Here is a 27,994-nt window from a genome sequence, read left to right on the forward strand (position 1 = left end):
CTCCCTCTCTGATATTTTCTCAAATGAAGGAGTGCATATCTTAGCGATTTTAATACAGTAATCGAACACGTGAAACCAATCATTGTCTAAAGTTAGTTGGATGGGGCAGATGCAAGTAACTAAGGGGACAGTTCATGAACACACACATTAGGGAAAGTACTAACCAAATTAACCAACATGAGGAAGATGAAGTTGATGTGAGGTTCTAAATGTCAGTTTTGATATTTTTTTGGTTAACTGCCCAGCCATAACCAAGAGAAATGGCTACTTTTATCTTTTGGAGCATGAACATGAATAATCAAATAGTACAAAATAATGCAACTCAAATCTCAATGTCATTGTAAAAATGTATAAACATTCAATAGTCTAAAACTTTATAAAATAGCAAAGATGGCTGATTTTAAGCACAGTTATGAAATGTACAGCTAAAATGAATGCAGTGATTCCTGATGTCAAAGGGAAAGCTAACATGAGTCTCATAAAACATTTGCAAAACCACACACTGCTACGCTGGTAACTAATTTTCAGCTGTCAGATATAAAATAAAAAAATCCTTACAAATCCTAACAAAATATCCTTGAAGGACAGTCTATAAAGACATATCTCAACCTGGGTTTATTTGAATTTTTTTTTTTTTTTTTCCTTTATATTCAAATGAATTAGCTATAATTGGTCATTTTCAAAATCTTCATGCCTGTATAATCACTGCAACCACAACAGAGAAGAGAGCATTACTTAGCACATTTCATCCCTGCAAACTATAACAATGAAAGCACTAGGTTAATTTTTCAATTGAATGTCGCCTTTCTTTCAGAAGCTCAAAAATATAACATGTTCATTGAAGAGGGGGGAGCATGGATATGGAAAAGATTCCAAAGCATGTGCCAAAAGGAGAATGCACAATTACAAAACTATTTCACAACGACAGCACTGGTGATGTCATGCTGAAGGTCTCTGCCAAGAATGCCTCCACTGTACCCAAGTCAAACTGGCTGTGTTTAATATCTGCCTCAAGCATGCCCAGAATAACAACAAACAGGGATCCCAGTTACAGACCAGACCCACAGGGAGTAATATAAGGACTTCTGACTTCTCAGTATTGCATATGGACATCTTGTTCTGCCATTGTCCTTGCATAATCTTCACCTGATATGATACAATTGGTTGTGGTACATTTCTTTTACCAAGGCACAGGAAAGATCTTTACAAAACAGAGTTAATGAGAGTGCCACACAGTAAAACCACCTTAACTGCAAAGAGCTAAGGGCTAAGCCTGAAGCTTTGTGCCCTCCTCAAACCTCTTCAAAGCTGTGCAGAGGTTTTCACAACAGCATCTCAGTAATAATCAGCACCATTATTGTCCATTACAGTCACCCATGACCTGTTTAGGTGCATGTTAGCGCTACTGTGGACCTATTGCATTCTGAAATACAAGACATTTTCTTTAGTCTTACAAGAAAATCTTAGGTAAGGCCAGCAGAAACCTGTCTTTTGTTTAGTGTACAGTAGCTGTTTCTGCTCCAGTTAAAGTGTGCATAATTCTCTTTTAATCTGGTAAATCTCAAAGCCAGTGCATTCATGCATGAAATCAGTTTCTTTGTTGCAAAATTGCTTTTTTACTCATTATTTCCCCACAACAGTAAACAGGTTAGCAGAAAGACATGACAAAGTAAAAGGAGAGCTGAGGTCAGTGCTCTTCAAGTCATAGTACCTCCAATCCCAAGACTTGATTAAAAGCAAAAAATCAGGAATTCAGACAGGCTAGTGACTAGTCCTGATGTAGGTGCCGTGATGGAATTTGGAACCTGGCTGAACAGTCGAGATCACTGCTGTCTCCATTTTCTTTTCATTGGAGCCCATTCACATTCTGCCCAGTGACCTCTTGATGTTAACATACCATGTTCCTGCTGGTCCCTGCTCAGGCACTTTTACTATTATTGCACTTGACATGCCTAAATGTTGTCTCACTGTTGAAAAGAAGAAAACAAAGTAAAAGGAGAGGGAAAGAAAATCAAAGAGAGCAAAGAGCGTGAAAACAGAGTGAGAGCGACAATGGTTAAGAGAAGAAAAAGCCAAGACAGAAAATAAGAAAAATACGAGTGAGACAACAGAAAAGTGGAGGGAAAAAAAAAATCAAAAGACAGAGAATGGGAAAGAGGGAGAAATTGTTCCTGATTTAGATCTGAGAGGCTCTGGTCCTTCAGATGTCTCCATCAGCTAACCACAAGCCTGGGCTGAGCATGTGAGGCATGCTGCTTACACTGGCACAGCTACCCCCTAATGCTAATAACTGCAATGTGTTAGCTACAATAAAATACTCCACAGAGAACCCTGACATACACATACACAGTCATGTGCACGACGACACACACATCTTATTCAAGTCACATATAACATACGTGGGGGAATTCCAAAACACAGAGATAGCTTTCTAATCAAAATAATAAGCAGATGATTATTTGCCAATTCTCTATCACATAATTCATCATTTCAGCTACCATGACACTTTCCTACATGATAAAAAAAACTATTAATGATTTTTACAAATGTAAAGAATGCGCATCCTATAGAGACATATTTATTTTCTTTTTTTTGTGAATTCCTGACGACTAGTGGTCAAGACCTGATTGAAAAAAGAAAAGAAAAATGACATTCATGTCAGAAACTGAACCATCCCTGCTCTGAGCTTTGCCCATTATGTAATACACAATATTAAGCACATTATACAAGACATAAGCACCCCTTGAACGATGTAAGCACCACCCTCCAAGAACAGTGCAAGCAGTGGCTGAGGCTACTCTGACAACTTAATTGCACACGTGAGATGCAGCTGGAAGGCACAAACTGTAGAGGCCTAAGTGTTCTTGGAGAGCATCAATGTTCTGAAACCACCAAGATAGAATAAATCAAGTGGAGAGAAATGGGAGAGGACTTCCCTCAATGTTGAGAAATACCAAAGCCATATTGCAGTGCATGAGCATGCAAGTGGAATGCAGCAGGCCTTACGTTTGCATAGCTTCTATACACCAGGATCCAAAGCAACTGAGGTACTGTCATCATTCATCAGCTTACCTGTCAGCCTTACTGAGGAAACAAATAGTTTCAATTGCATCCTTGTAACCCCTTGTAACCCAGTCGCTGTCCATGGATCTCAAGTCTCTTATCATCTCCATCAGTGTTACCATGACGTTTCATTTCTTAACTTAAATTTGCATAACAAACCAATGAAATAAGAGGCCTGTCCCTGGCCAAATTGCCAGAGTGCACACCACATTTACAAATCATAAAACTAAGGTTACAGGTAAGATTTGAAAAGGTATCATTATGGTTAGAAAATTTTAAATGGGATTTGAAAATTTTAAGTTTGCATGTCAGTAATACCTGCTTTATGCTGCATGTTACTAAACTTAAATTTTTGAGGTTATGAACACATCTTGAAAAGCTGCGTTTGGTTGAAGCAAAGGATTAACCCTCTGTTACTTCTCAGGGTGGTATGGACTGCTTTCAAAGTACTTTTTCAAACTTTCAAAAGGTGTGATATTTATGCTCGATCCCAAGTGCCTTGTCTCAATGCATCTCTTCCGCTCCCCTACAGCGTCAACAGTGTGCTAGCGTCAGCAAATGACCAACACACACCCCAACACAAACTCCACATAAGCACAAAAAACAAAAGTAAGTTTTATCTAGTGAAGCCCAACTGGCCAAACGGGAAGGTGACTAACACTAGGCAAAACTAGAGTCAACATTGGCAAGTGATTCGATTCATGTAAGTTTGGTTTTGTGCAGGGCTTGACATGAACCTTTGAGGCATTTGTCCTTTGCACAAGTAAATTTGCCTTTCACTTGTCCAGACACAAAAGTCATTTGTCTAGGTAAAAGTGAATATAATTTTCTTTTTTCATTTTGTTTGTTAGAATTTAGTTTGTTTAGGTTTTTGGTAGTTTCACTGATTGTGTTATTTTGCAGTGTCAGAGGCTCATTATAAACTTAATTTTAAATTGATCCTGAATTGTGAAACACTTTGTAATGTCTGTTTCAATATGAGCTGTATGATTAATCAATGATCATCCTTCAATGATGTGTAACAGGTACATGTGATTAATTAGTGGTACTGGCGCCATAAAAAGCCATAGCTGTGCATAATGGTCACGTGTGAGTGAGTTTTTACCTACATCCATTTATGGATAATCATAGAAGTCTAAATGAAGCTTGTGCATGTGTGCCCGTTTCCACAACAATTGAGATGTATAAAACTGACGAAAAGAATGTGTATGTATATTTTAGTCTGTGCGTATACACAGTTGCTGTTCAAATTTTTTGTTCTCTCTTTGACCCATACGGTGCAGTTATTTCCCTGATCTACATAGGTGCATTTCAAGACGTTTAGAAGGGTTAGGGTTAGAAAAAAATAAATAAAAAAATCAAGCGGACAAGCCTAAATGTCGAGTCCTGTCCTGTGGAACAAAACCAGCCCCAGCACTGTAAAGTCAAATATAACCTGTAGTCTCAAATATAGTTCATAGTCAAACTATAATAACAGTGTAACATTAGTTACCTCATCTATCAACATGATGCTGGTAAATCATGTCCAGTCTCGTGTATGGGGAAAGTGAAAGTGGGGAAACATCACTGTTTTGGCCGATGCTGTGCAAGCAACAGGATGCTGAGTGCAGTTCCCTTAACGGCCACCAGTGTTATTATTAAGGGTTTTCTGAATGTTACACATAGAAACTTTAAAGCCACCACTTAAAATCTTAAGCCATTCTTTGATCTCTTCAATATTAATTTAAGTTTTATGATATACCAATGTGACTTTAACTCATACTCCTTGATATCTCTGAGATGCTATATCTCAAATCAGCATCTAATTATCTCTACTCTCTAAAGATTTGTTATGATTAAGAGAAAATGCAACTCAATTAACGCATGTAAATCATTATCATGATGGTAAGTGTCACACCAAGCTGATCCACTCCTACAAGATCTGCATGGTCATTCTCTTTTTAGCTAACCATATGCCTTCTCCAGACAATCTCCTTTTTATTCTCTCCCCCACCATGGTGAGTGACATGTTATGCAATTATTCACATTATATTCTTCTCTTACCCACACATTACAGGGGCCCAGGCCGACCAAGATAAAAGCAAACTTTACCAGTTCCGGCACACTCTGGGGCAAGTGGAATCTAACTCAACTACGACACATTATGTAGAGCAGGGGAGATTATTTTGAAACACACTAGGATCAGTATTCCTCTTGGTTTAAGAATTATAAAGGGCTACATGTAAAATCTGTTATAGACAGAACAGACTAGATCTATAGATATAATAGATCTAGTGTTAGAAAATTAGATTTATACTTCAAAATAGCTTGATTCTGACTAGATCTGCATATGTGATTTTACTGGTTAAAATGCCCTGCCTTCTGTGGCGTCATCATTTCTATAATAAGAATGGAATTATTCATAGGTCAAAGAGGTGAGGGTCTGAAAAATGGAGCACACCCTTACCCTGAGACATAAAACAGAGACCACCCACAGTTTGTGTAACATGGAGTTATACAAGCCTACCTTTCTCCACTGAGAAATTACACACACCCAGTTACTGTGATACACCTTTTTGTAACTTTCTGTGACACCCATAAAAAAAATCCATCTGTATAAATCAGGTTAGAGCAATTACATAGACAGAAATATAGAGAAAATGACCCAGATCTGGTGGCCTTGGTCTACAGCTTCAGCACCCAAAAAACAAAGTAAAATAAATTAAATGATAGCTAGTTGTGTCACACTGACTCATTACACAAACACAATGATTTAAAAAGCAATATAAAGTGGTAAATAGGGGTGAAACAATTCTCCAAATACACATAGACCTTATTTTTTCAACTACAGTTCACGGTTCCGCCTTTTGGTCTTATGACACAAGATTGTGGACGTTTGTATCAGTTTCAAAATCATTACACCACTAGTGGTAAACATATTCTCTTATTTAATGCAATCACTTTTTATAGTGTATTTATATTTAAGGCTCATATAACAAATAATGCTCCTAATTGCAACACAATATCTTCCCAGAGTTTCTGTCTGAAGAAAGCACTAATAAAGTGAACATTAGCCTTAACTACAAGGTAATCGTTTCCCAGACTGCAATAACACCAGGAGCACCAAGCTAGTAATAGGTTCCACTGAGGGACTGCTGTAGTCCGGATGGCCCGAGAGTGGGGATTAACAGTGGAGAGGCAGCGGCTGCCCAGAGTGTATGGATCACCAGTTGACTCATTGGATGAAGGAAGCTGATGGGTTTAATCCCCCCCCCCCAACTGCTTTCCTGTGTCTGACGACTGTCTGAGGAGCTGAAGTAACCCTCCACCAAACCTCAAAGACAAAGCAGTGCAACGCTGTGGGTTGTGTAGCCTTGGCTGACTCACAGGCAATGGTGGCTGGGTGCAAGGCTCTCCACTGGAATTACACACTTGTGCATAGCCTTCTGCAGATGCTTTAAATCAGTTTGGAATTCCAAACAGAGACCAGTGCAATGGGTCACTCTATACTAAGAACTTGAATGAGGGGACAGACAAATACAGCATGGGCACCATCATCCCCCACCCTCTGTCATATTTCAGTACAAGAGGCAGTTGTTTGAAGGCAAATTTGTAGATGGGTCATAAAACAAACCGAACAATGGATGAGAGCTTTTTTGGAGAGGTTTACATGAAGATCTTCAAAGCTATGAAAATGACGCAATTTTTTATGACAAAATGGCCAAATACAAACACATATATAGAGACCTACACACATAGAAACTTTCATGACCACTTCCAAGCTCATACACTCTAACATTCAGTCTTCTTCTGTCTCTCCACAGTTCTCTTTGTCTCTCATCAGAACGCATGCTCTGGCTTCCAACCTGCCTGAGGAATCTGCAGTGTGCCAACATTACTCCATCTTTTTATTATTTACAGTCAGAGATGGGTTTTGTTACTGCTTCGGGGGGTTGGATTCAAGGAAAATAGATTCGCCAAAGCTCCATGTCTTCGCCCTCTGTCTCCTCCGTCTTGAAGACAAGGCCCCGCTGAGCTGATGATCAGACAGATTTATGGTGCAATCTCTGTAAGCCATTTGCTCCCTGCGAGCCGGAGAATCAAAGGCAAGATTTCCGGATGGCATTGGGACAGAGATTATCCAGTTTGTGCTATCTGATTGCATACTTCCACAGGCTGTTTTCTTTTACTTGTTTAACTTTTTCCTTTATGTTTTCTGACTTGTGAAAGATGAGTTGCACAGGCACAAACAGACTGGATCTCATTCTGTCAGGAGACACACTATGGAGGCTGACAGTGAAGGTACATTTGACTGCATGTTTAATGTTTTACTAAAAGAAAGAATTCTAACAATACAGTCCTCGTGTTTTTCCATTGTCACTGTATAATATATTCACTGCCAAAGAAAATTACATATTTCAACTTAAACCACAGAGCAGAGCATAACTACAATACACCACTACAGCAGTCTCCACACAGAAGCTGGCAACATCTTCCTATTTAGTAGGTTTCCTATTTGTGGGTTGTGGATACAACCTCTGGGTGGCAAAACCACATATTAAAGCAGCAGCATCCAGAGTGTAACTCCACAACAGGGAAGCAACTGAAGTGTTTTAATATTTCATATTCAAAATAAATGTATCACATCTATAGATTTCTGATTGACTTCCAAATTCAAAGCAGCATTCTTTTGTCTAGTAGGTGGTAGATTAAGTGATGGAATAACAACTTGGGGTTTTTAAGAAGTCTTCAAGAAGGGGTTTCCTAATTCACATGTATTACCCATTATTTAGAAGCAATGAGGTTTAGTGGTGCAAAGTCCTAAAAATAGTTTGGAAGGAATCTAACAGAAGAAAGGGCCTAGTTGGACCATATGCCAAACCAACAAGTCTCAGAGGCACCTCCCCAAATCATCTTGAGGCAATGCATCAATCAGAACCTCCACATCAGTGGCAAATGCACTCAGCGGCCATAAAACTCCCAGATCAAGCAGCGAGCTGAGCCAAAACCAGAAAGGCTCTCCTCAGTAAACCCAAGCCCTTATCTTTGTCTCGTAAAAAATAAAGAGTGCCTGAGAGTGTTATGATCCACTGTAACGGTTATCCAGCCAGTTCCTCTCTGTCTTTGCTGATCACACCTCATCCTCAACATCTGGAGCAGTTTACCAAGATGTCAAGAAAAAAATAAATTTGTGCCCGTAATTTTGCAACATTACATCAATGTTAGCTGTTAGGTCTTTCATTAAAGCCTCAGTTCAGTCCTGCCAATGTCTGTTATTACTACAACTAGTTACAAATACATGAACAAAACTACTAAAACAGCCAGACAATAAATTCTCCTACCAAAGGTTTTAACCATCTCCTCATTACAGGGGGAAGCTCGAGGGCAGTAATGCCCTAAACCAAATGCTCAGAATCACATACCAGCTTTAGTCCACCACATCTGAGCTGAAAACAAATGAAAAAATGACAACACCTGATGAAGAAAATTAGAAAAATTTGTGCTGAATGTGAAGAGTCTGGTGTGAAGCTGGTAAAACTGGTCGCTGCTAACTCCTTCCATGGAATTTCCATGGGGCAAATGAGATAGTAGATGGATACCTTATGAGTTCTATTAATAACTCCAGTTTCCATACAGGTTCTGTATATAGAATGACAGATTTAAAAACCATTGTTTTATCCTGTACAGTTATTGACATTTTTAGATGCCTTTTTAATTTAGAGTGAGCTCAGATCAAACCATTCATTCACATCAAGTAACTCCAGAGTGGACACACTGAGTGTGTCTTTGCACAAGAAGAAATAGGTTTAAGTTGACTACTACAAAACCCTTTCATCCTCATGACAAATCTCCTGTTACATACATTGGGCTCTTAAGCATAGACCAGGGCTTAGTCTAATTTCACTTGGAGATGTACAAACTAATTAACATTAACTGTACTCATACAAGAACTAGCCTACATGAAAACTTTGAACTTAAACTGAACAGAAAATATAAAAAGGCAGAAGCTAAATGTGCAATAAATCTGAAAACTAGTGGTGTACAGATATGTACACTAAAGAAAGCATGTAAACGGTGTAAACGGTTTAAATTTGAAATTATGCAAGTTGCACTGATACCATAAGAAATACAAGAAAGATTTCTAAGCTCGCATCAGAGCACCATGCGAATTGAGGACACAATAACTCACATATAAAAACTAATTTTGTTTTTAAATGGCCTCCAGTTTGTAAAATTAATGTCAAAACAAGTTGACAACATTTTTTTCTATTACCATACTTTCTGCACTACAAGTCCTCATTACAGCTTATTTTAGGCAATTACACTGTCAGCGGGAGCTGTAATCTCCAACTGCTGCTGAACTCCTAAATTTCCACATTTGCTGGAAACTATAATTGTGAGCTGCTCTTGGTGCTTTGCAGATGGGTCCTATTGAGCAATCTCAATATCCCTAATATTACCAAGTTCCTCTCGAGGGGAAACACGAACATTAAAAAGGTCCAAATAATTCCGGTCAAGTTACACAACGCTTAATGAACTTCAAAAGATGTACGGATGTTTTTACAGGCCAGCGCGCCGACTTTAACAGTAATTATGAAAACAAACCATATTAATGATATAATTTATCATTTCCACACTCTGGCCACATGAGGCCCACCACAAAGTTCCTGTCTCTTCTGGACAAAAGAAACACTAGTAATCTACTAAACTTAAAGTGCAAGATTTTCCATTCACAGATCAACTCTTTTTAAAGTCCTGTGGGCCATAACCCAAATTACTTGAGGGCTTCAAGGAAAACTGTCATGGCCCAAGTTATGCATGCACCTATGCCAAACTCCCTGCATCCCTGCTAGGATCTGATTAAAACTGGACCAGGGCCTGACATGTATATGAATAGGATATCTAACTTCCAGAGAAATATAATCTTGTTTCTGTAAGACTAATGTGACAAAAGCCTACAGACCTTTTCCTTCAATCAAGGAAATTCTTTTTGGGCTGCCTAAAGTGGGAAACTGCCCCCACAGAGATGACATTCTAGCAATACTGAATGTGTAAGAAAGATGAACTCAAGGTAATACAAGTTACTGAATTACACCGATTCAAAGTATATTAAAAAAACTGGCTGTTTTCTTGGTTTAAAAACACAGTAGTCAGCTTGCTGCCTCCCACTCAGAAGTGTAGCAGCTCATTTAAATTCCACACGCTAGAAGGACTTCTGTTGTACGTCTGGCTTTGCTCCAAATTATGTCTCATGGGTGTACATACCACTGAATTATTTGTCCAAATGTCATTTGCAATTTACCAAAAATCTTTTCTTGACTAGAAACCTTTTAGAAAACATCTGTAACAAACAGCTGTTTTGAGACTACATGCATTACACCAGCACCGTTACTGGTACGTGGGTTTAAGCTGTATATGAAGCACAAAAAACAAGTTTAAATTTCCATTGAACTAGAAACCTGATCGCATGAGCAGTAGCCACCTGCATAGTATGATATTTACCATTAGTTCTGGGCAGCTCAAGTGTTACAAATCTTTTTGCCGCAGTCTATGTAATTAGCTGTAATTGACTTCCCTTGAAATGTGTTTCTTCTGCGACATCTGGCCTTGAAACCTCAACCTCCCCATAAAGGGCCAGTGCTGAGTTACACTTTCAATTTTACAAACTGCATGGGTGGCAAAGGTAGAAGCAGGCTCTTATCCAAAACTAAATCTAAGAAAAATGCCTTCCATATACCACACTTCAAAAATGAAATTATTTATGACTAAACTAAATACAATAATATGAATATTTCTCTTAGGATAACTGTTCTCAGATTTATGCTCTTGATGATGCATGGCAGGGCTTAAAGTCACATTTCTTATTGATAATCTACAAGGATGAAATCTCACTCTTGTTGCTTAAAGGGTGCCCTGTGGAGTTTTCTACTTAACAAAAAGTTTCTGTTTATATTCTGTGTCACTCATCAAAATACATTGCATGTTTTGAGATCTTACAACCATGGTGAATGTATTTTCTTCCTTCTATTTGCAAAGATGATTTGTCTTAGAAGTTAGAAAACTGAAACATTTACATCTATGTTTACTACCTGGCAGTCCTCCTCCTCTTCTTCTCTGTCTTTGTTAGTGCATTGCTCATGAGACACACAAAATGGATACTCAATCATTTAAAAAAAAAAAAAATAGCTCCATAGCACTCCTACAGGTCAGAAACTCTACATTGTGCCTTTAAGCAATCTGATTTGAAAGAGATGTGAAACAAATCTTGTTCATGAGAAGCACTGTTCACTGAATAAAACAGAGAACAATGACAGGCTAAAGATGGAGTTGGCAGAGTAAATAGTATTGATCAAATTCAGTTAAGTCTCCTCACCTCAGAGTTTCTCTGAATATTTCTGGTCAGTGAAGGGAAACTATAATGGCAAAGTAGAACCAACCATTTTTAAATAACAAAAATACAGAGAAAACAGCATCTGATATATGTGCTGGAATCTATATATTCAAAACTAAAGCCAGACAGTTATCTTGCTAAATTGAGAGAGTATTTGAAAATACTTAATTCTGGTAGTATGGATGACAACACATTTTCATCTCCAAATTCAAAATGTGCTCCTCATTTCTGTCATTACATCACCTGCCAATGTGCAAGCTTTTGAAAATACGATAACAATCCAAATCATAATTTTTAAAAAGGCATAAATCTATCATCTCATTTGAATGAGGCAGTGATTTATTTGCTTCTGGTTTCTTTGTTTGCTATACTCATTTCATCGCCTATCTCATTAGAATAATTAAGCAGTGAAAAGAAAGACAAAAGTAACTGCTACTTAACTGTGTCAAATTAACTACTTTTAAGCCCTGCCAATGAAGTGCCTTACCACACTATAGCCAAATGAGAATACTGAGTTATTTCATTAGTAAGTGTGGCTAGTCTGTAACAGATTCTCCCAACTTATAGAACCAAGACTCATCTTTTAAATGTCATGCTTGTGTGGGGGGATAATTGGCTGTCATCATGCCAGCTCTTCACGGATGGAGAGCTTTTAATCAGAGTTCCCAGGCCATAAAACAATGTGTCATATTGAGTCAAATGAGAGCACCTTGCCGAATCACTAAACCAACTTGAAGTAAGTGGTGGCATGACCAGTTAGTCATAAAACTCCTAAAAGCCAGAAGAATTGATGTGGCTGATCTGATAAACAGATGCTGCTTAAATAAAATAAAATAAATACTTGTGATTTTGTTTTAAACAAACAATGTATGGTATTTTAATATGAAAAATATTTACAGTGTATTCAGAAAATATTCAAAACAACTTCATTTTTTTTCACATTTTGTTATGTTGCAGTCTTACGCTGAAATTAAAAATATATATTTTTCCCTCATCAATCTTCACTCAATACCCCATACTGACAAAGCAAAAACAGAATTTTGAAACTAAGTATTCAGACCCTTTGCTATGACATTTTTGGAGTCCACCTGAATTAAATTGATTGGACATGATTTGGAAAGGCACACACCCCTCTGTATAAGGTCTCACAACAGAAAATGCATATCAGAGCAAAAACCAAGCCATAGGTCAAAGGCAAAGCTCAGAGACAGGATTTCTGGAAGTTTCTCCCATCTCCACACAGGAACTCTGGAGCTCAGCCAGAGTGACCATCGGGTTCTTGCTCACCTGTCTTACTCTCTCTGATTGCTGCCAAATATATTGTTCCAAACTTCTCTCATTTAATAATTATGGAGGCCATTGTGCTCTTTGGAACCTTCAATGCAGCAGTAATTGTTTGTGTTTCTATTCTGTCTCTTGAGCTCTGCAGGCAGTTCCTTCTACCTCATTGCTTGGTTTTTGCTCTGATCTGACTTGTCAGATGTGAGACCTTATATACACAGGTGTGTGTCTTTCCAAATCATCTCCAATCAGCTGAATTTAGCACAGGTAGATATATATACTGTATATTTTATGCAATACAAAACCACATAAGTGGAACTGTATTTAGAACGTTGAACAATTTAGCAGGTTATAGTTTCTCTTAATGTGATTTTATACCTGGTCAGAATTACAGTAAGCCTTTGTCACAGCAACTCCACTAAAGGGTGAAGCTTGCCAAGCTTGCCAGGGTCAGAAATCTCAACAAGTTGTTAAAAAAAAGTCTGCCTTTGTTTATTCAAAACAAAGGCCATTACAAAACTTCTTGGAAACACAAAAAATAAAAAGGAATGAGAAAACTTAACTTTGGCGTGAGGAGGAATTTCACATAAATAACAGGAAGATCTGGCCAGCCCTGTTTTGGCCCTGTGGAGGAATCAAGAATATACTGTGTCTCATTAAAGTAAAGAACTAACCTGAGCTCCATCCCTCAGCTTGAGAATGCACTCCATGGTGTTGATGGTGATAACTACAGGCTCTGAGCCCAGCTTGGTCCAGGGTACGTGGATACGCAGTTCATGGATGTGACCGCTCATGAATGTAAAGGGTAGCTTCAATTCCTATAAATATGCAGAGATACAAAAGGATACAGATAACTATTAGAATAATTTTTACCAGTATTACTTATGCAATACAGACAACATTGAAGTTAAGGCTTCAAGACTATTTGGACACTTAATCCATCCATTTTCTAAACAGCACTTTGCAACTAATAGTTGAAGATGAGAGGACAGTAAAAACAACAGCTACAGATTACATGTAGGTCACGCTTTTAACAAAATCAGTCAGATTTTCTCAGAGGCAGACAAATCACTGTTCTGCATCTTGAACTACTCTGTGTGAGAATGAGTCCCATGAAACCAGACTGCCTACACACAGGCTTAACATGCCTCCTCTGTAAGTGTAAGCCAAAAAACTAATAACCAAACATATTTCTGAGGAAAAGCTGTCATGGATTTACAGTGTGTCTGCTCAATAATCCTCACAATGTTTTACTAAAATTTACTCTTTATATTAAGAAAATGATCTCTAATGGCACATTTTAAAAGTGGTACTGTCTAAATGAAATGCAATAAAACAAAGGAAAGACAATTGCCAAAGTTTTGACATAGCGTTACACATCAAAATGCTAACACAATTCCCACTGTCTGTTGGATTAAAGCTGCTTCCAATAAGAACTTTCATCACAATCTCTGTTGGGTTAGGTAGTGTTTTGGTCTGCTCTTCAGAAGCAGTCAGAATCCACTCAGGAGAAAATTCTTTTAACTCATGGTAGATTGATCTAATCCAGACATTACAAGCGTAAAAAAAGAACACTGTGTCAAAATAACACTGCAGAGCAAAATATCTGAGTAAATCTATCAAACCTCTCCCAAAATGACCATAAAGATACTGTGTGTGTGCCTGTACGTGTTTTTCTGATTCTAGTAAAAGCAATAGACCTTAACTATACTAAACCGATCAGACACAACATTAAGACCAGTGTTTTAATGTTGTGGCCGATTGGTGCACATATGCTGTAGTTAAGATGTAGACTCAACTGAATTAAAAAATATTCTAGTGGGGCACATGCTCCTCCATTCATTCATTGCTTTCCAGCCGTTTTACTTTATGTTGTCGGTAAAAAAATCTAAAATTTGATTGTATTGTAAAGGCACTTAGCAATGTTAGCACTGTCATGTCTACTAAATGCTAGCTATGGAAGTACATTGCATTCACAAAAGAAAAAAACATTTGAAGACCTTATTTCATTAAAGTGACTCATAATTACGAGAAAAGATCCATAATTAGGTAGGAATTGAAATGCTTCAGAAGCTGCTTGAGAATGATCAGGTTTTCAATTCTCATTCAGTGATAGTTGTCAGTATATCCAATGGTACACTGCAAAAAGGAACTGTTAAAAGCTAACTTGGCAAACTTTTTTTTTGCAGCCCACGGTGTAACTCACTCAATCCATGGCAACATTATACTTCTGGCTTCTTATAAAAGTGTTCACACCAGATAAGACTTTTAACCTTCAATATGAAATTTTCCAAAAACGCATATTGATATTTAAACTCATATTCATTAAATTGATAACCCATATGGGACACACAATTAAATCAGGCAATGCCATAATGTCTCTGTTTTCTTAAATAGCCATGATTGATAACCGTCTTAACCTCCATCTCATCTCAAAAGGTGGACCAGTCAGTGTGTATGGTTACAAAACCACTTTGGTTAATAATTTTCCCGCTAGTAGCACTGAGCACTACCTCATAACTATAATCCATCAGAACTGCGAGGCCTTCCTGCAAACAAAATAACCACATTGCCTACCATGGTTTTGTAAAAGAAAGTTAGAGTGCAGGGTTTACCTTGTGTATACAGTACCTGTTCTAGCACATCCAGCTTCAGGTCCAACTTGCTGAGCACCACATCTCCTCCCCAGAGAGACAGCTGCAGGTCAGATGGCTTAAGATTCTTAATATACTTGTTCACATAGCTCATGAGGAGCGGTGTGACATAGGACTCCAACATCTTGTCCCTGTCCTGAACACACATAAAACATTGAACAGAACATTGTGATGTAATTCAACACTGTGTTTATTTGTACACTACAGCAGTAATGTATTAAATTTCCTTTTGCCATTATGACTCAACTGCTTCTAACACTTCAGCAGAGAACAAACATTTTTTTCACAGCAGATATTTTGAAAAGCACAAGTGGGCAGGTGTAGATAATTACATGAACAGTGGCTGCATTACATTCAGGTGCATCAGTTCCTAGGCAGAAGTACAGTGAATGCCATCTTACTGGCACAGTTTATTGGGACGCTTAAATGGAATGGAGCCATAATTAAAGCTATTAGGTACACCTGTGCTTTTCCTGTAATGACAAGTCAAAACATCTGTTGGAAAAAGGCCTAGCACTATAAGCTCATATTCCACTAATATATCAAATTGAGGTTATAGTAACCGTTTCATATTAGCCTCATGCTGAAATTCAGCAGTAAACTGTATGTTACAATTTTATAGTAAACTGTGCACATTGTTATGGTTTTAATCCTCACTAAACAGGAGAAATGCTCTTTAATTGGCACTCTGTAAACGTATCCTGACACCAAAGTTTGATAAACATTAAATATGTATTTGAAGACTAACTATACTGTAAGTTATATCTAGGGATATTTAAGGTTTGACTACATTTGATTGACATTTACACTTAGACAGACCAATAACTCTATTTGGGTGGGTTGCAGTTCAAGTTTTAACTGACTTTTAAGTGACTTGTAAGTCTTATAAGTAGTTTGTTATAATTTACAGTGGTGCCTTAATTAGCCAGCATGCTAATGTGACTTCACTTTTTATGCTTGCGACTGCGGGGAAAATGCCAGCAGTAGTTTGTTATTCTGTGTCCAAATGTATAGCAATGTAACTAAATATAACTTGGTGTTTTAAATGAAGCCGTGCATTACTATATAGTAAGGAATTTTACTTACTGCGAAGTAGTGAACGCCAAGAGAGGCTAGCTATGTTCTCCTGTCATTCTAGCTATATACACCACAGCAGCAGAGCAAAGAAGCTAAGCTAACTGAAAAGAAGTCGTCCTAAGTTCGTTCGTTTGACATGACTAAAACGTGTGGCCACTGGTAAAAATAGAAAAGCCTCTCCTTACTTGACTCCCGCTTGTATCCTGGAGAAATTTCTTGAGTTTGATATTTAATATAACCTATTCATCTCGTTGCCGTTAGCTACATCTCTCAACGGCTTCTGCACAAACGTCATGAGTAAACACCAACGCGGCTTCCGTATGCCCTGGTGTTGCCTTTTTATTCTGTAGGACATTTGAGCTTCACAGTTCAGTATACATACACGACCTAAAATTATCCAAAATAGTGGCGAGCGAGGCACTATACATTTCCAGTGATACGTGACTGGGTGACGTGATATTTAGAGGGTCGCTTTCGGACACGGCTAGAAATAAATCCATGAGAGCGTCAAGTAAATACCTGATGCACGTTATATCGTTCTAATTCAGTTACTGCAGCATCAGGTGCCATAATTCCAGTTGAATGTAATGGAATAGTAGCAGAAATCTTATGCTACGTTACGTTGTTATGTTATGTATGTCTAATCAAACGGTGACAGCAGTCACAACACGAAATTTCTTTGTGTAAGAGAGGATTTACGAGGAGCTCTCGAATGCATCATTCCACGTGATATTGCTGGTTTCTTTCGCATGCCCTAGCCCTTATATGGCCGTGGAAGCTCACCTTTGCTGAGAAAGTAGAGAATAAACTTCACAATGGACAGCACCTGACTATTGTTAGTGTGTATGCTACTTTTTTGTGATTTTTTTCAATAGGCCATGTCCTACAAAATTAAATTAAACTGCAATGGTAGATAACATATATAATGAATGCTGAAGTAAAAGGCAATCAAAATTTGATCATTCTTTATTTGTTGTTTTAGAATAGTGGTTGACCGTTGGATCATAAATCACATGGCCTAATAAACAAATATAATATCAGAATTTATGAATAACAGGGTTAAGCTCTGTCTTTATTGTCTTTTTTGCAGCCAAGGTTCTCTTTGACTATGTCAAATCTTTTTCTCTTTGCATTTTTGTTTCCAAAGTTGCAATGAATTAATATTAATAGTGTTGCCACTTAGATAGCCTACTTTTTTTATTGCAAGGCAGTAGTGAAATTACTAGCTATTAAAGCAAACAAAAAAGTCATAACCTGCATAACCAATAAATCAAAATGATTGAAAAGCTTAGAAAACTATAATGGAATTTTCAAATGATGTCAATAGGGGCAGTGGAGATGAAATGGAAAAAGTAGGTGTCTGTCACAGGCCATGGGGGGTCAGTGGAGCACAGCGGCCTGCAGTCAGTGCAGGGTTGGTGTCAGATCCAAGTGCTTTGGGAGTTGTGTATTCTGGGGGAAATGGAGTCTGTTTCGATATGTGTTTCCCCTTACCATAACCTGAACCTAACCTTAACCCTACCTCTAACCATTCACGTCTTATGATGCTTAACCTGACCTCAGTATTACTCTAACCAGTTATCTCTGCCTACTCCCGAGGTGTGGAATGTAATGTTTACCGTCAGTGCAGTCTCTCCCTTGCCAGCTAGATAAAGCTTCCTGATGACACAATGCACCGTTGAAGTTCACCAAGTGACTGTCCACTCTTTGCCCACTGTGTACGTGGGTGCGTCAACGCATGTGTACAAGCGCGCACTCACTATAACAGTGATTATTCTGAAGTCAGTTCAATGGGAGATGTGATCTAGGAAGTAAACAAGCCTACTTGATATCACGTCACACTTTCTCTCCAGATTCACTCAGTCTTATGCTCCTGCTGACAAGAGTTCAATTTAGTTAATTGACCACTACGTATTCACAATATAGTTGTATCACTGCAGATTTCCCCACTGTGGGACTAATAAAGAACTTCCTATATTCTTCGCATCATTCTAGTATTTTGGAGGTGTACAAACTAATGCGGGACCTTTTAATGATTTAAGCCGTTTAGGACAATGATACGTTTAAAAATGAGGACATATTTTGTTTTATGGTTGTTCTATTTAGACTATGTGATCGTCAGGAACAGATACAATTTCTGGTTTTCACACTGCGGGAAAATATTTCCAGTAGGACTATATATACTAACAGATAGATTCGAGTTAAAAAAAAATAGATTAACTTGTTGAACAAGATCCGGTTTTCATCGGTCAAGGCCTCGACACATTAAAAACAAATTCAGACGAGCTAAAAGACTAAAATTGTAATGCAGCCTTGTTTTGTTCTCATGTGAGAGGACTCTAAAATTGTTGAAAATGTATTTTCTCTTGAAATTACATTTTTGTTATACATAGGTCCTACCTCTACATCATTACAGTTAGAGAGGCCACTTATTAGTCGCCTTCAGTATAACAGTATAGGTCACAGGCTTCAGAATTTTTTCGTTTATTTAAATGGATTAGAATTTTTACTAATTGAATTAGTTCATGGCGTGATAACACAGACAAATTTTAGGAGTAACTTTATCAAATAATGCAAATAAAATAAAATAAATACTACTAATAATATTATTGATAATAATGATATACATTATGTTGTACATCTATATTATTATTATTATTATTATTGTTATTATTATTATTATTATTAATATTAGTAGTAGTATTAGTAGTAGTAGTAGTAGTAGTATTATTATTATATCGCATGTGCATTGCCTAATTCATGTTTTTATATTTCCATCGTTTGTCGGTTTTCATTTCTATGGTGATTGAGAGTGATTAATTATTTTTGGTATTATTATGTAGCTCACTTGCTTTTAGTAAATATGAGCTTGCTCTGCTCTGACTTTGTTGCCTTTCCATTTAGAAAGTAATTAGGAAAATACTAGCCTGCAGTGCGTAATAAACTGGGTCTTGGTTAATGGCCTTTGAGCAGCAATGAGCGCCTTGTTGTTATTGTAACCACTTATTCCAGACCCTATTTTCGAGCCCATTAAAGATAAATGAAATTTTTTCAAGCAACTAATTGCACTGTCAGGTGAAAATCGGGCTTTTAAATGAGTCTTCAGTAGCAAGTGATGGCTGGTGAACTCATGAAACAGAAGGCCTGAAGGCCAGCACTGAGAGACAGAGGAGGAGGGAATCAGGGGGCAGACAGTCTTACTTCAGCGAATAATAATATAAAAGGATTAGAGATCAGCTCATCCTGTCACAGGCCGCAGTTCTCATGGTTAATATTCAAGCGCAATGTGGTCCGATCAAAGGTTAGATGGATGAAATCCAAATCTTGAAATGTATTTATGTATTTACACAAATCTGTTTAAACCTGGTTGTTTAAACGTGACGTCCAAAGAGCTCATCTGATGTATACCGTGTAAATTAATAATTTAAAGAACATTTAACCGATGGCTCAGATTTGAATTTGTAGAATAGAGTTGTCCTAAACTGAGTGGCACTGACATTATATGATCACTAATTGTAGGTTAGGATCGAACAGAAAAGTTTGTCAAAAAACAAAACAGCTGATTTTTTTATTTGTGTGCTTGTTTTCAGTGTAAGTGATGAATTAATTAACCTTGATCATTTCCCAAACAATAATCTGTTGACAGTGTCCCGTTGGGTTGAATAGCTTCCTTTGAGCTGACGATTGCTTCTACCGCTTTGCAGGTCAATTATTATATCAGAGGTGATGCAGATAAAGACATGTGATATGGCTGCTAATGCGGCTAATGTAATACTAATCAGCCTCTGCAAGCTCCAGATATTGAAAATAAAAATGGAGCTGAGACATACAAAAACACTAATAAGTGGATGGCAGACACTGCTGCATAGGTAATAACTACATGATCATCATTTGTGTATAAATATAAAATGTAAAATGAACTCTTAAATCGATGATAACTCACAATGACACTTTCTGTCTTTCTGCTTAATGAATCAGTTTCAGGTCCGGAGGACTTAAACAGTTGTCATTCATGCTCCCTGTCAACTGATAACTACTGGTCTACTATAAAAAGCCCAACATTTCAGCCACATTAAGCTCTCGCTGCCTACTGGCTGTAAACATATAGACTATTAATGGGCATGGTTAATGGCTTAATCTAAATATTGCTTTTGGGCTGTAACATGGTGTCTCGTGTTTCAAGGCAATAAAAACAGAAATAAAAACAGAAGAAACGCAAATGTATCATGGAAATATTTATTTCTAAAATACAATTGAACATACTTTAAACTTATGACTGTTTTTGACAACTTTATAATTTCAAGGTCAGAAAAGAAAATAAAAAACAACATTATGTACATGGTCTTGATATTTACAGGTGGTTTGAAAGCTGGACATGGCCATGGCTCCGCTGCTGTCCCACTTGAGGTGCAACCAAATTCCACTCTACACTGTGCTGCAGTAAACGTGTCCTGATTTGGAGATTGTCTTTGCACAAAAAAAAAAGGAGAAGAAGAAGAAGAAGAAGTAGAAGGAGTCTCTGACTTGTCTTCCTGCTTTTTGTCCATTGTTATTTTGTTAGTCTGTCCAGGCTAGTAGTCCTGATGTGGGCTGTGCGTCAAACTGTGCCGTCGCAAGTCACAGTTGCGCCGAAACACCTTTCCGCAGCGGCCACAGCTGTAGGGCTTGATGTCTGTATGGGTGAGAAGGTGAGTTTTCAGGTTACTTCTTTGATTAAAGGTTCTTCCGCATGTGGGGCATTTGTGGGGAGACTCCTGTTTAGATTTAAAGCAAGCAAAGAATTATTCCCTTTAATTGTGTAGAACTAAAATAATTAAATCCACTGTTGTGTCAGTTATAACTCACACTGATTTACACAATAATTTTTATATAGCTTGTATGTGTATTTCTCACTCACATTTTTGTTTTAATTTGGTTATTGCCCAGGCGCAATGGTTTTGTGAGACTTATGAATATCCCCATGCATGCAGTGGACCGTGCAGAATAGGTGAATTATGATCATAACGTATGACATAGTTTGGTGAGGATAACATCGTGGTGACTGTTAATATTTCCAGCTTACCTGCATATGTAAGGTTTTATGGACGGCTAGAGTTCGAGACTGACAGAATCCTTTCCCACATTCTTGACATTTGAATGGTTTTTCCTTGGAGTGGATGTATCTGTAAAACAGAAATCGCACTTAATCAAATGTCTGCTCATGCATGGATTTTCTTGTAGCTTTTACAAACCCCAGAGTCACAGGGCGAAAAATCTCTACTGCGCAAGTTGTGTGTCCAACTTGATACATAAAAGTGCTTTAGCGCCCTCATGGAGAAAACTCCGGGAACGGGCCTGTCTCTATGTTTAAAATGAAGAATATGTTTTTAATTGCCAATTGTGAAGATGTGATTTTAAGAAATAAATATATTTGTATTTAAATCGCCTGCAGAGTCAGGACTGCTGCTGGGGATTTTAGACCCCCGTCTGACCCCAGTGCGTAATTAATACATGCTCCGTAAATGTGTCTTACCTGTGGTCTCTGAGATGGTCTTGTCTTCGGAAGGCCTTGTGGCAAATATCACAGGTATACGGCCGCTCGTCTGTGTGGGTCCTCTCGTGAATGAGAAGGTTGTAGGACTTGGTGAAATGCCTGCCGCAGAACTTGCAAATAAATTCCTTTTTAGTTTTGGACGGGAGCCTGCCCCGGGTGGGTTTTCTTTCCGGGGACAGCTTGCTCAGCTCGGAGATGGTCCCCCCTAGTCCCGACGCCAACTTCGCCAGATCCGCAGCTTTCGGCGGGTCCTCCTGAGTGGCAGCGAGGGCCAGGTTGGCGAAGTCAAATCTCGGCCTGTCCTTGTGCAGCGAGGGGACGCCGTGCGCAACGGCGGCTTGTTTCGGGTGGAAGAGCTGCGCCGCAGCTGTGAAAGGTATCGCTGGGAAGGGAATCCTGGGGTCGACCAGACCCTGGGCGGCTGCCATCTCTGTGATCGTCGACCTCAGTCCTTGAATGTGGGGGTAACCAAGAGTCCAGTGGTTCATGTGCATGGTTTGCACCGCGCTCAGGCCGTACAGTCCCTGTAGCTGGTCAGCTGGGAAAGTGTTGACGGCCTGCAGGAAGGAGTAGTTTGTGAGCTGGAGGGCCGGGTGCAGGGGGATCGGAGCGTGCAGGGCTTTGCTCCCCATCTCGACTCAGACCTCTGCAGAGGACACGGTGAAAACCCTGGGGAGAAAAAGATGATCGTCGTGTGTAAATGCCACATTAGAGCCAGTAATTATGTGGTTACAAAGGCAGACAAAGTGTGACCCTCAGTTAGAGATCATGATACAGTAAAAACCACCTGTTTGCCTACCTACAAATATTTTATTGACAGAGATGTGTTTGCATATTTTGTAGTCGAATCTAACAGGACAGCAGTGATCATATTCCTCCAGTATCACATATGAACAATCTGAACCCAGAATAGGGCGCAAATTAATTAGTAAGTTTATTCCTAAAAACGTGCACTGAACATGGAGGTAATTAGGTAATTAAACTGAACAACATGTAAAGCTGGAGCAGTATGATATGAAAAAACCCGTTTGTCTTAAACAAAACCACTGAAATCATATAAACATGTATTTCACGCATTATAGCAAAAGAAAAGTTGTTTCCTGAAAAACAAAGATGCTTTCAAAGCAATTTTAGAAAACACATCAGTCACAGAAATTGTAACTAAATTACGTGGGAGTAAAATGCTGTAACTGACATATTTAGTTCCCTCTGAATTAAACATTAAATCTCACACGAGGTAATAAGAGAAGACACGTTGTGTTTGAGGCTGTAGTTGATGTTTGACGATGCAAAACAAGTGCTCTGTATGTAGATTTGTAGAAGTTTGAAATTTTGCCAGCAAAGATCAAATATGTTATTAAGTGCACGAACATGAGTCAGAGCAAAACGCACAAATGGTGCCTATTAACCACAAGAAAGTTATTTTAATCTTTTCTGGAAATGCATGTGCTTTTTATTTTTATGGTTGCGGGTAGTAGCCAGCAAATTTTATAGGCACTAATATTTTGCTTTTTAGGTCTGTTTTATTTCACGCTGCATGTTTTTGTTTCCCCTGGGCAGGAGAACATGGTAGCAAATAACCTGCGGGCATTTTAACCTACTTTCATGCAGAGCAATGTTTGCCTTAAATAAAAGCAGAAGCTGTCAATCTCCACAGTGTAGGACACATAAGGTGAGCTGACTGCGAGGAATGAGACGGACAGGTTCCATGTTTGTGGGGATGGCAAGTTATGTTTTCCCACACAGAAAAAAAAAAATCCATCGTGTAAGTTCAAGACTCCGGATGGTGAAAGCGGGACTGGCAGAGAGCCAGCGGTGCAGCAGCGAGCTGACCTTTAGATTTGGAAGGAAAAATCTATGTTTTTTCTCTTTTGGGGAGATGATATAATCAGATTACAATCGTTTTTGACTGATCAGGCCAAATCACATTTTAACATATTTTTTTCCACAAAGCCTAGCGAACCTGAAAGTTTCTGTAGATTTGATTTCATGCAAGCTGGAGAACTAGTCGCTTGTTGCAGTCACGCCGTTCTATTTGTTTCACTGACAGGATCTTATCTTTCTTTCTACACTGCTTTAAGTATAATTCTGAAACACAAGTCACTATGCAGGCACTTGCTATTCTTTGTCCATTGGTACAACTTTGTTCAACCTGTTCTCCCCTCAAAAACCTCTGGACTTCATTTAGACTTTCACAGCAGCCTCGGTGCCTCGTCTTGTTCTTTAAATCCCTTCTTTGGCAGAAGGTTTTAAATTTCTATAAGTCGTGACAAGTCTATAACGCGAGGGCCACTGCTTGTTTCAGCGTTGTTAGGTGCTATGGACAGAGACCAGTGATGTCAAAACGTGGATGAACTATGACCTCAAGCTGGTGATTATCACGAAGCAATAAGCACCCTCAGAAACAACATTTGATTTAGTTTCTGTCCATGAACAGTTGACATTTTTACAGACAATTTCACAACATTGGTTTACAGCTCAACGCCTAAAAGTGAAGTCTTTTCCTCAGATAGAAAGTTACAACAAGTGATTTGAGTGAAGCTGGTTCCCTCCTTGCAAAAGACTGACATATACCCTGCCAAACACAATCTTACCCCCAATAAATAGCTGCCAAAGGTCCTGCGGTATGTCAGTAATCCACAGTAACTATAGAGGCGACGAGCTCCAATAAAGCGCCGCTAAAAGTTTTCCAAGTTCCAAGTCCATGAAACTTTCATGTAGCCATGCAGCCCACTCTGATGTCTCGGACCTTTGCAGAGATGTGACAAGTTGTGGAAAGAGACGAAGAAGTTTGGAGGAGAGGCAGCAGCAGCGTGGGAGTCTCCTTCGGAGCTCGGGCTTGAAGTGTGCGTAATGCGCTCCGGTCCTTCACTTTTCAGGGCTCCGGGGCTCTGGAGTGCTCAGCCCGCCCTCCGACACGCCTCCACCCCCCGTCCTCTATCATTAACTCCAATGTTCCTCCTCTGTTTATTTGTGTTTGGATAGCAACTAGGGTTCCAGACCATAGTAGAGAAGCGTGTACAGCTCAACCTGCCTCCACTGACACCTCTCATACCATATAGCCAAGTTTGATAGGCCTACCGTCCTTTGGAGACATGACTGGAAGCGCAGGAGGAAACCCTGATCATTTTTTCCTCCAACTCCACGCTTTTGAAAACGTGCTTTTGGATACTCGAGCCGCTTACAAGATTTTTGAAAACCATTCTACCCCATTTGCTAGAATGGAGGGCACATGCAAGAACCACCACATTAAATCGTTGCATTTCATTGTGGTAAGAGTAAAAAATTCAGAGGTTTGTGACAGAAATGAAAACATCCTTATATCGGCAGCATGGTGAACAAATATAAAGTAAACAGATGAAGCCATTTGCTTTTTTTAAGACAATGAGCTGCTATTTTTTTCCTTCTGCACAGTTTGATATTCTTCTTTAAATTGTGTGAAAACACGTAAATAAAACTGACTCATCTAATCGTGATGAAAGCATCGTACAGGTTGTCTAGACAGTTTTACCCGTGTAATTATAATTTAATAGATGTATTGCAACACGTATCATCCAATGTGTTCTCAAAAAACCTGATATTTTATTGTATTTGATTAAATGTGTACAATTGAATTAGCTAATATGTTAAGGGGCTTCATGTATGGATTCATTTTTCAACCTCAGTCAGCAAAACTAATTTCTTTCTAAAGCAGATTAAAAAATCTTCCTCATATTTTCACAAACTTCGTATTTAGATTTTTTCAGTGCTTCTAAAAATTAATTTAATGAATAATGACAAAGAAAATGAAATTAATTAGACTGCTCGTTAATTAGATTGAGGCTGGTTTCTCGCCACAGATTTAGGTGTAAAGTAATTAACTTTTGACAGCCAGAGTCAGAAGTTAAAGTCTTTGTGCTGCATGTGCAGAGAAGTGTCTTTACGCACACGAGCAGCTGAGGCTACTTCAGCAGGTTGTCAATAAACGAACATGTTTATCAATTTTTCCATCCAAAGCTAAGTCACCGAAAAGTTCATTGGATATAAATTTAAAGAAAGTATTTCTCCATATTTAAATCAAAGGTGAAAAACCTCTACTGATATTTCTCCTTTCACATGTCAAAACGACATGTTAAGTTATTTCCCTGAACAACCTTATAATTTATGTGAATGACAAAGCGACTGGCGGAAAACTTTCGTTTTTAACATAAATATGCAATTCATAAATGTTGAGTTCAGCAGGACTGACAGGAGTTTTCAGCTGCTGCAGTTGTCTGTGCTGCAGAGAGCTGGTGCCCAGAATGCAAGTCTGCAGCGCCGCCTATTGACTTTAACAAACAACAAAGTGTCTCCTCCACCCGAGAGTCTGCGGCTGCAACAGCACACAGGCTGTTAGAGGAACTTATTATCTGTCCACATCGCTGAAAAACAACTTTAATAAAAACATATCTGCATCGCTGCTGGAAATTCATGCTTTTAAAATAATTGGGCTAATATATATAAAAAAAAACGAAAGTCAGTAAGTGAATTAGCCGAAAAACAAAAACATTTTAAATCTATTTTATTACTGCAGCGGATCATTTCTTACCTGTTCATGCAAATCTTTTAAACCAGAGTTAGTAATCAAATGAGAGCAAAGGGCCAGATCTACGTTCATCAAGCGAGAGATAACACCCAAACCAGGTTGCTTGTCTACAACGTTCAGTCTATCCAACTACTCATGTAGCCTAATTTTCGTTTTCTTAGCGCTGCAGAACATTTTCTGCACACAACATGCTTGTGGTTTTCGTTCGGTTTCATATCACCCAGGCGTCTATTTTCACTGTCAAAACACCGAACAATTGCAGACAGATTAGAAGACACATAAAACCCTACATTTTTACATTAGTGATGATGGCGTTTTCTCAACAGATCCCTTTCACTGTGGAAATATATAACAATGTAAATTGTGTTTATTTGTGGTCCTTGTAAAAAGGCCATTAAAACAGTTAGTGAATTTTTTTAATATCTCTTGGGTTGTTCTATAATCCAATCACCAGTGATTCAATTTGGTTTTATCGGTGAAATCCATATTGTCGAAATTCATTAAAATCTTACAAGATATGCTGCATATTCTCAGGCAGGAAAATAACGACTTCCTATGGGAACCGAGCTGTTTTTGGGGGATTTTTATCTTTTCAATGTTCCTTACAGAACATGTTGTATGTTGTATGCTTGTAGCCACCGCAATCTGCGCTATAGTATTACTGTATTCTTTCTAGTTCGGGTAATGTCAGAGCCAGAGAGTTAGTGCCTTGCCCTTTGGCCCTTCCCTGAGTCCCCTGAAGCCGCCATCATTCTCTATGATAATCTGACTCCCACAGAGTATCAGTGTTGCAGCTCAGTGCAGCTGCCAAGCCTGTAATGGCTGACACTCCTCTTCCAATAACACAGAGTGACAGCAGAGAGGATTGGCTGAGATTATTAATGAAGAACTAGAGAGATCTTGTTTGCGCAAAAGATTCAGGCAAAAAAAAAATTGACATGAATGTATTATTTAGACTATTTCCTGATGAGGATCTTAATATAAAAAGTGTTAATGATGTGAAACATGACATGTCGTAGTGGAGGTTTTAAAATACAGATTATTATATGTCGGCCTCATTCAGACTATAAAAAATATTTTCTCACAATATTTATGAAGCATTCATTATGTATATTCTTGTCAGGATCAGAAATGAAGTTCAGTTAAAGGAAAAATTATGATTCATTTGTAACCTGTTTCTTTCTGTCTTCAGTAGAACAGCTATAAAATGCTTCCACGAAAGCTCCTTTCACTGTGCTATTAATTTAGAAATTCAATGTCTGCCTGCCTGATATCACAATATAATATTCAGCCCCAAATGTGTACGTATTTTGGCCATTATATATCCTGTCATATGGCGTCACCTCACTTTAAAATGCTGCTCTTTACCTCTGCTATACTCACATGAAGAGTCCTTGACAGAGAGCGTGGAGCTGCTGGCTTGTTCTGGAGTCTGACTGGGTCTGCTTGTC

General features: G+C 38.5%; 2 protein-coding genes across 6 annotated transcripts in view; both read right to left on the reverse strand.

Moving 5' to 3' along the window:
• Positions 1 to 16,749, reverse strand: part of vps13b (vacuolar protein sorting 13 homolog B) — a 322,674-nt gene extending 305,925 nt beyond the window's left edge. For 2 of the 3 annotated variants that reach the window (XM_087177216.1, XM_087177217.1), the window contains exons 1-3: positions 16,632 to 16,749; positions 15,347 to 15,505; positions 13,390 to 13,533 (exon numbers count right to left, since the gene is read on the reverse strand). In XM_087177216.1, coding sequence (XP_087033342.1) covers positions 13,390 to 13,533; positions 15,347 to 15,493 — 291 coding nt within the window. In that variant the 5' untranslated portion in view covers positions 15,494 to 15,505; positions 16,632 to 16,749. Of the gene's footprint in view, positions 1 to 13,389; positions 13,534 to 15,346; positions 15,506 to 16,455 lie in introns of all 3 variants that reach the window. The other variant, XM_023418652.2, reaches the window with a different exon arrangement.
• Positions 16,750 to 20,668: 3,919 nt separating this feature from the next.
• On the reverse strand, positions 20,669 to 27,980 carry osr2 (odd-skipped related transciption factor 2). 3 transcript variants are annotated; one of them, XM_087177218.1, is made up of 4 exons: positions 27,927 to 27,980; positions 21,959 to 22,648; positions 21,509 to 21,608; positions 20,669 to 21,200 (listed from the first exon to the last, which is right to left on the reverse strand). In XM_087177218.1, the coding sequence occupies exons 2-4, from the start codon at positions 22,609 to 22,611 to the stop codon at positions 21,018 to 21,020; spliced, it is 936 nt and encodes a 311-aa protein (XP_087033344.1). In that variant the 5' UTR covers positions 22,612 to 22,648; positions 27,927 to 27,980; the 3' UTR covers positions 20,669 to 21,017. The 3 variants fall into 3 exon arrangements, with proteins under 3 accessions (XP_087033344.1, XP_023274422.1, XP_023274423.1); XM_023418654.2 differs by lacking the exon at positions 27,927 to 27,980 and adding an exon at positions 24,574 to 24,833; XM_023418655.2 differs by lacking the exon at positions 27,927 to 27,980 and adding an exon at positions 24,574 to 24,831 and having other exon boundaries at positions 20,669 to 21,118.
• Positions 27,981 to 27,994: the final 14 nt, after the last annotated feature.

This window comes from Seriola lalandi, unplaced genomic scaffold, assembly GCF_002814215.2.
Source record: "Seriola lalandi dorsalis isolate HSWRI2012SDOR001 ecotype SW California unplaced genomic scaffold, Sedor1 jcf7180002054583, whole genome shotgun sequence".
NCBI classification, from domain to species: Eukaryota; Metazoa; Chordata; class Actinopteri; order Carangiformes; family Carangidae; genus Seriola; species Seriola lalandi.